The sequence below is a fragment of the Trematomus bernacchii genome, unplaced genomic scaffold (genome assembly GCF_902827165.1).
Source record: "Trematomus bernacchii unplaced genomic scaffold, fTreBer1.1, whole genome shotgun sequence".
Taxonomy (NCBI): Eukaryota; Metazoa; Chordata; class Actinopteri; order Perciformes; family Nototheniidae; genus Trematomus; species Trematomus bernacchii.
In genome coordinates, this window is record NW_022987821.1 from 175,932 (window position 1) to 188,954 (window position 13,023).

General features: G+C 42.8%; 1 protein-coding gene across 1 annotated transcript in view; it reads right to left on the reverse strand.

The window, feature by feature from the left end:
• Positions 1–5,963: 5,963 nt before the first annotated feature.
• Positions 5,964–13,023, reverse strand: part of LOC117499247 (receptor tyrosine-protein kinase erbB-4-like) — a 211,332-nt gene continuing 204,272 nt past the window's right edge. Inside the window, exons 25-28 of the mRNA XM_034151628.1 lie at positions 11,381–11,478; positions 11,044–11,214; positions 9,336–9,615; positions 5,964–8,521 (exon numbers count right to left, since the gene is read on the reverse strand). Coding sequence (XP_034007519.1) covers positions 7,707–8,521; positions 9,336–9,615; positions 11,044–11,214; positions 11,381–11,478 — 1,364 coding nt within the window. The 3' untranslated portion in view covers positions 5,964–7,706. The remainder of the gene's footprint in view (positions 8,522–9,335; positions 9,616–11,043; positions 11,215–11,380; positions 11,479–13,023) is intronic.

The following is a 13,023-nucleotide window of genomic DNA, read 5'->3' on the forward strand; positions in this document are numbered from 1 at the left end:
AGACGTATGTGTGAGAGAGAGTGTGACAAATTCTGACTCAAAACAGTGGAAAATTGCTGATCATTGACTTGAATCAAGTTACATTTAAATGAATTATATCCAGAATAGGCTCAAGCTGTTATATTAGCTCCCTAAAATTATGCTGTTATGCATTTCAATTAACATCTTAGGGGGAGTAAATCATTATGTCTTCAAGGGTTGAATAATTACAGCCTTAAGATAGAGTTAATATGGAGAATTATTGTTGAGTTAAAATCTATTTTCGAAGGCTTTTAAGGAGAATATGTCAAGGCTATGATGTAAAATCACGCTTGTGGAGCCGGTTCAAACACTCGACTTGTCTCTTTGGAGCGAGGCTAAAAGCGTCAAGGTGACACGCTGCAATTAAACGGCGGCGGTGTGTTGGCGATGAGCTGTCATCAGCGAGCCGTGTCACAGGTGCAGGCCAGCTGTAAGTATAATTGCTACAGGCCTCGGCGATGGAGCTGAACCCCGCCCCCCCCCCCCCTCCCCGAGGCGACATCGGGCTTCACAGGAAGATCAGGAGACTTGCAACATTATGACAAATGGTTATACAGCAGTCGCCAAATGAACAGTGACCCCCTCTTCCCCCGTTTTCTGTGCTGTTGGGAAGTGTGCTTAATGTTCTAGATAATATGCGGCTTAAACATTAGGAAAGAAATATCAATTACATTCCCCTTTACGCACACATATTTTCTTAATGTAGATTCTGAATAATTGTGTGAATATAAGTGGAAATAGTGTTTCTCGGCAGCAGAAGCTACTCTGAATGACTATGGTTGGACTCCATGTGCTTACTAATTGAGTCTCAGTGCTCGGAGGAAGCAGAAGAGAAAGGAGGAGGGTTCATAAACAGTGTTTACTTAAAGCACCATCTTCGCCTTATTAGTATTAATAGCAGTGACTTCAGAAAGCTCATATTCTGCCATTGGACAGTTTTGTATTATTTATGATTGAAATGAAAGCCTGGGAACGCAGCGGCGATGGAGGAGCGCTGCATAGCAAACGATGTTGCCTATGCCAGTTTACATAACCAACTCTTGGGTAAACAGCGGATTAAGCACAGCACGGGGCAAGGCGAAGAAACGGGAGCAAAATGTTATATTCACACATTAGCCTATCAGAGGCCAGCGTTCCAGAGCAGTACACTGCGGAGCTTTTTTGATGCAGCTGGTCTTCATCTGCAAGTCCTTTTGAGCATGAAAGTGTGGTGCGCTGCAGATTCTCGCCTCCAGTGCAACTTTATGAAACGTTGATGTGAAGAAAAGTGGGGTCAAAATGAGCTTGCTGGAACTGGAGAGCTTCTCGCCTTAATTAAAGACACCATCTGTTAAATGTTATTAGTAAAACTGGCAGAGTGAGCATTAGAGAAGCGAACAGGGCTTTCATTTTGTGCGCTATTTCCAGCAGCGATGCCTTGTTGAGCAAGGGATTCTGGGTTTAGGGCTCCAGAGCTCCCCTGCTGAGGTGTCTTTGAGCAACACACGGAATCTCTATCAGGGTACAGTCCTTGAAGCATCGGATTTTCAGATTAAATTAATTGAAAGCATGATAGGACTAATTACAAAGTTATGTTTTTTGTACATTATATATAATCATCACCCCAAAAAAGCTGTACTGTAGGAATAATCTTCTCTGGAAGTTTTTGGGGTAATCCTTTTTTTAGATAATGTGCCGACTAAATCAAATCAAGTTTTATTTATATAGCACATTTTTAAACGATTTTTGGTCGAGCCAAAGTGACTAATACTTTATTTTCGAGTATTTGTAACTTTTCAGAAGCTAACAAAGTCCTCAACTCAACTGTTTGGCTTTCTATATGGGACAATTCATGAATATACATAATTCAGAATGGTTTCGAGTCCCAAGTCTGCACTGACTGCACAAGTCCTAAAAAAGTCATAATGCACTCGACCCAAGACGACCCGCGTTTTAAAAACTGCATTTTGTATGTTGTTGACCCAAAAATAAGTAGTTCAAGATCAAATAACCGATTGTGAGCTGTCAATCGTGTGAATTGCCAGATATAGATTATATGTTGAAATCTACAGTCAAAGCCAAACAGTTGAATTGTTGTGTCTCAACTAATAAGCTGTTGAAAAGATACAAATACTCTAAATAATAAAGTATTTATAGGCAGACCATCCAAAGGAATTTTTATTTACAAAAGTATGTTTGAAAAACTTGCAAATGTGTGTGTAGTTCACCTCAAGTAAACCCGAGCATGTGATGTTGTTTTCCAGCTGCAAGACACACAGAAAAAAGCACCAACAGACCACGGCAACATATACTGAATCAATCTTTATTTATATTAAATTAAAAATATACTTTTGACAGATTCATGTAACAAACATGAGGAACGGTATTTTCTATGATATAAAGCTTTGGGTATGGTTTCAAATAACTCTGGGAGATAGTCGCGGGGAGATAAAGGGACACGGGGAAGCTAACGGTCGGCGAGTTACTCCGAATGCTTTTCTCTCTACGTTGTCTCCTCTAAAAGCATGCAAAACAAATCAGAAATTAAGGGGGCTGTGCTTTGCCTTTTAAGGGGGTGGGGGCGTGGCTCAGTAGTATTTCCAGTGGAAAGTAAGCAGAGAAGGTAACACAGTTTATCTGGGTTGGTTGGCAGCACTGGTTTCAGGTTTACAGGAAATATAAAGGGGGGGAGATAAAGAGGAAAATACTGTAATGTTCGCTTGTTCCCATTACTGAGTGACAAATGAAATGTGGCAAGCATGGGGAAGCGAAACATGTCACCCCCCCCCCTCTTCCACCATTCCTACTTTTAAACACCTACAACTGAAACATCACATGAGGACGGCCACAACGCTCGGGAATAAAAAGGGGCTTCACAAGAGTTTCCACATGAGAAAAAAGGGTCAACAAGCACTTTTTAAAAATCAAATCCCCATTAGTCAAAAGCTACACTTACATAAAGCAAATATGTACGGCTCTTTCTGTACAAGTTGTTATAAGCGGGAGAAAAACAGCAGTAGGAGAGAAGACCATACAAATTCAAAGCATTGCCTCCATATTTACAAATTCGCAACGTCGCCCCGCTTCAGTGCTTTATAAAAATACTATTCACATTTTGTTGTTGTTGAAGTGTGTTAGATAAGGTTCGGAGGAAACCCCAAAGATTCTGTACATGTATACGGATCTGATAATTTAAAACACAGGGACATGAAATCGATGAGTTGTGCAATTACACAGACAGAAGGAATCGCAATGACAAACGTAGGGTAAAACACAAAAAGGTCCTTGAAGAAATCCTCAATAATATGGAAAACTACTATTAAAAGGGGTAATATACACAAAATAAATCCCATGAACGATTTCAGAAGTAATGATTCCCAGTTTGTGCTACTGAATTTCATACAAAAATGTGGGTATTTTCTCCCATTTGAATATAATACTGTGGTCAATGGAGAGATACAAAGGTGGAGGCAGTAAAACACTCACTTTGGGTACCATGCAAGGTGATATTGTACTATACATTAGACTCAGCCTGTATGGATGAAATATAGAAGGATTCACTTCAGTACAACGTGGCTACATGCCTCTGCACCTTGGCTCGAAAAAGAAACAGTAGACAGTATTAAATAAAAAAAGTGATCAGTCTTAAAACACCAGAGCAGTGGAGTGTTCTTGAACTGCCATGAGCCACACGAGTGTTTATGGGCTGAGACAAATAGCAGCAGGTAACACAGTCCAATGCCAAAGGCGAAATGAGATATTAGTCGGCAGAGAGGGAAAATGATTGCTTCCACAAAGAGCAAAACAAATTGTGTTACTTTTAAAAACATCACCAAGGCCTTTCCGATGACACAAATAAGAAGATCAGGTATTTGTCTTCCTTTTGTGGCAATACTCTTGAGAAGATTGAATTCAAAGTAAAGGGTCTCGGATAGTTTCAAGTGCTCTCGAGAACACGTGAGGCCTGTCTTTCAGTCTAATCTGGTCTCATAGTTTGAGTCTGCAGTGTAATTCAGGCCACCATTTCTTCTTCTTGAAACCCAGATTCTGCTTCCATCGCTCAGTATGTATAAACAAACCCAAACACGGCATAAATATTTCACATTGATATTAAATGTTGTCTCTATTTCCTTAAATTAGAGCTCCATTAGGACTACAAAATACTCCATCAAATAATCATGATATCATCAAAGCAGCATTAGAAATACTGTTTGAAGCAAAGAAGGGAAAAAAAAGCGAGGACATTCTTGAAGCTGGTCAGGACCACCTTAACGGCGTCTTCTTCGTGAACTCCTGGCACCTTCCTCTGACTTTTTGCTAAAGCTTTCTGAAGTGGTAAAAACCAGATAAACAAGTTGAATCTTTCAGTAACGAGGGGTGGAAATCCTTTCTACAAATCAAAGTGCTCCATGGGGAGGACAAACATGTACAGCTTACTCAGACTAACACTTTCACACGGAAGCAGACATTAAAATACACTAAATAAATATCCTACACAAATAAAATAAAAGCTTAGACAGTGTTCTACCACAGACGTTAAACATGGCTAAAAAAACTCACTAACGATTTGTCATATTGATTCAACTAAGATGATGAGGCCCTCTGAGGAAAATCACCATTATACAATTGTCCTCTTGATCTTTGTAGTTTGGCAAGCTTTGTGGTGTTTTCCCACCCACAGGTCTACTGTATGGCTTGGCGGAAGAAATAATGGCTGTAACTCCAGCGCTTTTAGCAGCATTGACTGGCAGTTTGCATGCAGAGGCATCACTAGTGAGGGCTAGAACTATTCTCTGGAGAGTAAAGGCGCGATCAGTTGTCTATTGTTGAGTAAACCTTAGTGTGGATACATACTATGATGTCACTCTGGACTTATAATAGACCCAGAATGAAAATCATTGTCCAACAGTTGCCAGACTACTAATGCGGTGTTCAAAAAAACGATCCAATCTCTTCCAATATAAGTCATTGTAATACGGTATCAGGTGACTTCAAAATAATTCTAGTAACCTTGGACAGCAACCAAGAAGATAACATTTACCTACCCTGTCCCACAGAAATTGGGTTCATATAGTATTGATTTTCTTTCCCAAAATATCATTGTCTGGATTATCTTCAAGATGATTCCAGGCATAAAAAGGGCATTCTTTGACTGTTTTCATCGAAATAAATATCTGTTAAGTCTCTATCTAATGTCAAATACACATCAAAATGGTTATAGAGCCAATGGCCCACCGATGAAGGTATTTTAATATTTATATAAAACATTTGCAGTATTAGGAACTGGGTGTCTATGGAAGAGAAAATCAGAAAGAATGTTATATTAGGGCACGGTCACCATAAAGGTGTCAAAAGTTGAGCTCAAAAGAAGTGACGATGCAGATATGCTTGTAATCAGAAGCGAATGTTTTTTCACCCCTACTCTCGCATAGAACGGAAGTCAATGGGTCAACCGTTATATTTGCATGTATAGAGTGGTGCAGGGATGACGTATTTACCCGGAAGTAAGCTGCGCATGGGTTCCCTCGACAAAAAAGCAATGGGATTTCTCCATAGGATTTGGGAAAATAGCTCGAAATAAGGTGTGTGGAAAAAGAACCTGTTTGATAAATGCACGTTTTGTTCAGCCGGATAATCTCCACATGTCTACCCTACTTTTATAATGTTCTAATCATAAATCTAGTCGCCAGAAGCAAAATGCTAACGTTATGCTATAAACGAACTACAGCAGGGTCGCTGCTTCAACGTCACGCCAACTTAAGATCCATATTCAAACATACAGATTCTAAATGGAACAAGTTGAAGCGTTTGTTTGAACAGTTTGCAGGAGGCAGGTACTTGCTTTCAAGCAGAACAGGGCAACCAAACTTAGAGGAGTGTTTACGTGTTCGGTGTAATGACGTAAAACGGCCTCGACAACTTCTGTAGTCCTATTCAGCCACTTGTTAACAACCATCGTTTTTCAGACACGTAAACTCTTCAGAAATCACCAGTGGGGTCACTGCTGATGGATTTAATGTCGTAGAACAAAACGTGATCCATCTCTTAAATTTCTCCTTATTTCCAGCTCTTTTCCAAAATCCTATGGAGAGATCCCATTGGCTCTGAGACGAGGGAACCGGTAGTGGTAAAATGCTAACTCACTTCCGGGTTTTAGGACTCGTCACTGCACCACTCTATTACCGTGCCATTTCACTTTTTTCCATTGTAAACGCACAACATATGGAACTATGCCAACACTTTAAGCTCATGTATCCAAAGACTCTGAACTTAAATAGGAATTCTAAATCAATCAGGACTGAAGACTTACATATTGCCATTCTTAAAACGTTTTAAAACTTGACTGCAGATGGGGGAAACCTTCGATGTTTGACCAGTGATGGGTTTGTTAGCAGCAGCACTGAACCTGTCAACCATGTTATAACCGACTTCGACCGCAACTCTTTTTCTACAGATAACCTTATGAGGCCAAATATGCTCGCTAACATGTGAGCACACATACTAGGTCCATTCACACTGACACAAACACACACAAAAAGTAGTCCAGTTTTCTGTGCTCTGCTGGTGCTGTCTCTTTCATTCCTTGAGGTCTTCATTAGGCCGCTTGTAAGAACTTTCCCTCCCCTCAGGATTTTCTTAGCTCCTTCTCTCACTATCTGTGTCTATAATCACCGTTCTCAGTTTGGCTGCTTTGTGGTTGGTCTTATTCAGCAGATTCAGGAATCTATGCTCTCATGGCATGACATTTTTTACACATCTACGTTAGCATCCTGGTCTGAATGGGAAAACCAGTGTATAAAAATCCATTGTCTCAACACTGCAACCAGTGTTTATAAAAATGTTTACAGTGTATTTCTTCCCTTAGGCTCGGAAAAAGGCTGTTTTCGCACAGCTTTTCCAAGTAGACAGCAAAAACAACAAAACAGCAGTTGCCCTGTGTATTTTCAGGCAAGTCCATGGTCGAACTACACACGTGAAAGGAGCGATCACTGTAGTTTGGGCCGTCACAGTATCACAGTAACAGTAGAAAGATGAGTTTCACATATTTGATGGAGAATTCGAGAACTTTATGGTATAATTCTATGGGCAAAATGATTGAATATGATTGATCAGCTTTCATGAAGCTGGAAGTCCTGACACAACCCTTTCAGTCTTTTTCCTCACTCTACAAGGTCATTCACAGAACAAGATATCTTAACATCCAACCGACTGTATTTGCTCTTTCTGTTTGCCTATCTCACAAACCCATAGAAGCGTATTGTTCATCCCCAGACGTTCGTACTGGGGAGATAATACAACTTCTTGTTCCTTTCTTGAAGCTGACTCCACAATGGCTGGCAGTGAGTTCAGGTCCATCTTTTTTCTACGCCACTGTAGTTATATTGTGCTGGGACAACACAGTACGTCCTCTGCTTTGTGACAGTCATTTGTCCTTCACGTTCTCACTGAAATGGAGCGCAGTCTCTATCTACAGGACAGAAATGGACTGGATTGGATATAGTGAAGGTGCGTGGGTCTGCTTGGCTCGGTTTGGTCCACCTCCTCCGGATGTCACTACAATCTACAGCAGATGGCACGTTGTTTGAAAACAATTGGGGGCTCTGGTTGTTGCCGCTCCCCTTTGTATGGGACAGTGGAACCGGAGAGGATGTCTGGGTTGCTGGAGGCTAGAGTCACATTGAGGAACGTTTGTCAAATAGAACGATTTAGACCACAGTGTTCCGCTGCCGGTAGGGTGGAGGCGGCAAGACGGTGCCGGACTTCAGGGAAAAGTCCGACATGTATTCAGGGTTTTCAGCTACTGCCGGCCGTATATGTCCGTTCTGCTTGTAGAAGAGCTTGGCGTTGGTGGAACCGCCCTGTGCACCCTCCGGGATCGCCTGGTTGGACGATTTGGGAGGCAAGCTGTGCTGCCAGTATTCCGGATTGTCAAAGGTCACCTTCAGCTTCTTCCCGCTGAGTTTACCTGTTGTCTGTCCGTGCTTCAGCAAGCTAGCTGGGTGCGAGGTGGCGTGGATCTGGTAGGCTGGCAGGTTGCCGTGCCCGATGGTGGCCGAAGTGGACAAGGCGCCAGATTGGCACACCTGGGCCTGGGCAGAAGTTCCTGTTTGGCTGACCATACCGCCACCTGGATTTCCTGCGGGTTTGATGGTGTGGTGGGTGTGGAGGATGTGGGTCGCTGGGCCGTGGTGGCAAGGCAGGCCAGATGGTGAGGGCAGGGCTGTGGGGAGGGGGTAGTGGGGCAGGCTGGTTTGGATTGTAAGCGGGAGGTGGGAGCCTGAAGAAGCAATAGAGCAAGTGGGATGGACGGGTAGGGGCAGACCATTTCTCCTCAGAGCTTCCAGGCCCAGATCAGCAGGGCTGTGGAAGGTGTTGAGGTACAGTGGCTCGTTGATGTACTCGTCCTCTCCTTTGGGCTGGCTGTTGGGCGTGCTGTGGTAGCCCGGGTTATCCAAGGCGTGGATCTCGCCGTTCTTACGTCGCGTGACAAACGGGTTTTCTTCAATGGGATTCAGATACTCTGTAGCACAGATCAAAGGAGGAGAGGGGAGGGTAGGAAAGAAAAAGAGAAAAAAGGAGTTTAGGATAGAATAAGACAACAAGATCAACAGAAGTCAAATCGAGAGAAAAGGAAACATAAGCAATAGAAATTGAAAGAGATCACTCGCTAATGAGGGTGGAAGATGGAGATGATAATGGCGATAATGGCAGCCACTCAGGAGCAGACGGGCAAAATGCCAGCAGTTCTTTGGCACTGGAAACTCCATCTGCTGGGGGTGAAAATGCCAGCAAATGACCCCTCTTCACTGCTTCCAAGCGCTATAATAGTGGGGTGCGAAAACCTATTGATTTTGCCCACTCTTCCGCTCCTTGACATTGCATCACATGCATTCGGCTGCGGGCTTTTGTTATATTTTGTGCTGCTCGAGAATCAAAGACGGTCGCGCGAGAGCGAAGCTGATGGACAGAATTATGATCAAAGGCAAAACATGACTCTGTAGTAGCTGACATACAGCGTGGAAGGAAACTGGGTAGGAATTTTAATCAATGGAGCGAAATGGAATGAACAGGCAGAATATACTACATGAGTGTACTTACTATGTGAATGAACAAAGAGATGACAGAACAGGGGAACAATTTGTAGCACAAACAGGATGTTTAAATTGTCTTCATGGAACAGCACAGATGTGTGTGGTATAGTTGATGTTTGCGCGACTTTTATATCATGGTGTTTTATACATTTGTAAGAAATTATAATAAGTTAGGGACGGTTATTTCAGAACACCTATTTAAATGTTTGTAAGTGCTCTGGAAAATGATTTGTGTTGCGTTACCTGAAGAGCTCTTGTCCTTCATGGGTGTCATGTATCCGTCCTCATCAGTGTCCCCTCTTGGTGCCCTCTCACCCAAGAAGATGGTGGGGTCTGCGCTGTACCTCTGGCCCCCACTGTCCTCTCCCTGGCTCAGGCTCTTCTTATGCAGGCTGCCGTTACAGCGCTGGTCCTCCAGGGCCGGACCCGGTCCACCTGTTGCTTCCTGGTTCATGGCGGCTTGGGCCCCTGCCACAGAGCCCTCTGCAGGGATTGGACCCCCGTCTCGATAGCCAAACTGGTTCTGTGGCAAAAATGGGTTGCAGATAGAGAAGAGAAGTACTGTTATCTTTGTTCTGCTTCCAATCTTTGTGATAAAAGAGCAGTTAACAAAATCAACTCAAGATGTCTAAGGTTCAATTGAATCATAACAAATACACCAAAAAGTTGGAGTGAGTTTAAGCCAGCTGGATGCCACCTGCGGCAAAGGAAGTGAGACTTTTAACCCGTGCAGCTGCCTGTTGAAGGGAACATTCTCCAACAAAGTTCTGAAAATGTAATCATCAGCCTTAAGGGACTGCAAGGGCAGCCAGGCAGAGCTTGCATACAAACACCTGAACCTCAAAAAAGAACAAAAAACCCCACAAGAAAATACAAAACATGACATGTGAAGCAAAGGGCTTCTTGTGTTGCTGTGCTGGATCGCCGCAGGCTGTTTAACCCAGGCCTTCTCCTCGCCACTCTTGCCAACTGCTAGCGCTACAGCAGCAATTACAGGAAGCAGAGCTACAAAACACAACAGAGGAAAACAAAGAAACGTCCCGAGGTTATATTCGTGCACTTACTCCCACTGTCTGCCCTCCATTGCAATCAACTTCCCCCACCTCCAAACTTCTCTGTTCATCCCTTCTTCAAAGCCAGTCATTATCCGCTCCTCTTTTCAAGTATGAGCATGAGATCAAATCAGTCCAGATTAGATAAGCGTCTGTATCGGACTGCGGTGGCGCTACCTGAATAACTAACTTCCTGTGGCAAAGTCAGCCAGCCGATGGATTTGAACAATGGCTTACATTCCCTGTGTGGGCATGTAAGGGCTTTTGACTGCCTAATCAAAAGAGTTCCAATTCAAGATAGGGATGTTGACCTTGAATTGCAAACCTTGGAAGGATTACTTTGCGTGTTTCTTTCGAGTGTGTTCGTCAGGGAACAAAGTCCCGCCGGCAAACTGCTAGGTCACAGGGGTAAAAAGTGCATAAGATGCAGAGCATTGGGCTGGCGGCACACGTGCACGCTGCAGAGCAAACACCCGAGCCTGCGCTGATTATCTATTAGTAAACGGCAGCGGCATTTTAAGAGAGCTTCTGCTATTTGCTACTGCAGCTTTGAGTAATGAAACCTGGGGCCTAGGGAGCCAGCGTGTAAAGAGCCCAGGTTTAAGCCACACATACTGGGTTGGAAATGATGGAGGTGGGCCATTAGTGGAGGAAAATCATCAGTGTATTCAAAGTTCTTAACCACCTTGACCACGTATGGAGGACAGGGAGTTGGGGTTGTTTTCAAAGAGAAAGAAAAAATAAGTTATGCTTTAATGTTAAATCAGAACACTTGAAGGGGTTTTGTTAGGATATTTGGTGTGTTATCATATTAAAATGTTTAAAACTGGTTCAACAAACTGAAAAAAATATTTGTTTAGGTGACGAAAATGTTGCAATTGACATATTGGTGTGCTTACTCTGTTTGAGTCGACGCGAGGCCTGGTTGTGTATGACGGAGGAGGCATGTTGAAGCCTCGAGGCACCAGATACTCGTCGGCATCCATCAGGTCGTTCAGGTCCTCCTCATCCAGAAGGCTCTGGAAGAACTTGCTGTCATTGGGGCTGGGGAGCTTCATGCGGTCATCCCCCTGAAGAGTAGAAAAGTGAAACCATGTAAGTGACAACATTAGATTCTATATTGCTAAAAAAAGCACCACAAAATGTCTCAGAAGATCGAAATATGTTCATTCTGATATTACTACTGTCCCTTTAAAAGCCTTTGTATTGAGTGCTCTGACAGTGAGGTAAACCCACCTGGATGACAAGGTATCGCTGGGGGTCCCGGGCCATTCTGCAGAACTCAGCAGCCAGCTCCTTGAACTTGGGCCTGCTGTCTGCGTCAATCATCCAGCCTGAGGGAGAGAAAGACACATATTTAGCATTGGAAGACATTAGTAAAAAATTACCAAATTCCAAAAAGGGTATCTTATAATAGTCAATATATGATAGCTTCTGGTAGAAAACCACAATGCTGACACAAAAAGGGGAAAGGTCGCCACTTGGCTGAATGATGGGATGGTTCACTTTAGTTTTTGTCATTTTAAGACGGTTTAATGCAAGAATGTTACTTTTTGGTAGAAATGCAGCTTGCATTTTTAGTCCTGTAACTGCATTTCATCTGTGTCCCAAAATGACCCTGCCACACAGTAACAGTATTTCTCGATAAAAGAAAATGTTGGTTAATTGCCGTTAATTGTCCTGTAGAAAATACAAAAAAACAGTGGAGGAGCAAGCATGATGTTTACCTAAACAAACTTTTAAGTGCCTTGCTTAAGGGCAACTTAGAGGTAGTTATTAAGCTAGAGTAAAGTGTTTGTCATTTTGATCTCCAGCCTACTTTGTCTCCCACAGCCGCAGTAAACACAGCAAAGCGCTGCAGGTGGAGAGAGGCCAGGTGGTGTCTCGGCTCAGATTGGGCAGTAAAGCAACCTGAGTTTCTGATTTACATATTGTACAACAGTGATGGCTGAAGTGGGGTCTGGCAGCCTCTAGCAACCCGACATGGAGGTATCATATCTCACCAGCACAATATAATTGCTTCATTTGTCTATATTTGACTGGTAACCACAGTATCACAAAATGTATGCGGTGAAAAGGATGGATCTTATACTAGTTCTCCTCAAATGAACCGCAGACCTTCACTGTTGTCATTCCACCTGCCCGTCTGCACTCGGTTCATCTGATTTCCGCTTGCCCCCCCCACGCAGGCACATTACCTTAAATGAGGTGCAATTACTCCGGCAATCAAACTCTATTTCATCTTTATTGGGGTGGCGCTGAGGCGGAGGGGCACGCAGTGTGGCAGCGCAACAAATCACAAACAACGGCTCTCAGTCAACATGTAATTAGAATTAATGCGGCCAATTGCTTCCGTTTGGCTCTGCGTCAGGTCCCCCGCCTGACTCTCCTGCTGGTCTGACTCACTGGCTATTTCTGACCACTGTTAATATAAGTTAAAAGTGAAAGTAGCAATACTGAAGTCTAAAAATACTATGTTAGGGCTGCAGGATAGCTCAGTGGTTAAAGCTGACCGCCCGTTTCACCTCTGTATCTCTCATAAAGGCCAAAAAGTATCAAAATATATTTTTAAAGTTGCAATTAAAAGGCAAGCAATCAAAATGTTACCTTAGTAAAAGTACAACATAATTGGGAACAGATAAAAGTGGTCAAAGTGTATTATATAGGTGATTATTGTTGTTTTTTTGTATACTGTAAAGTAACTTGTAATTAAGTGGTTAAATAAATGTGATTGAGTATAAAGTAAGTAGCAGAAAATGAAAATGCTCAGGTAATGTAAAGTGCAAGCACCTAAACAACATGTACTTAACCACAATACTTAAGTAAATTCCCTTTATATAATTTCACCTATGTGTACGTGCTTTAAAATATGAACTTGT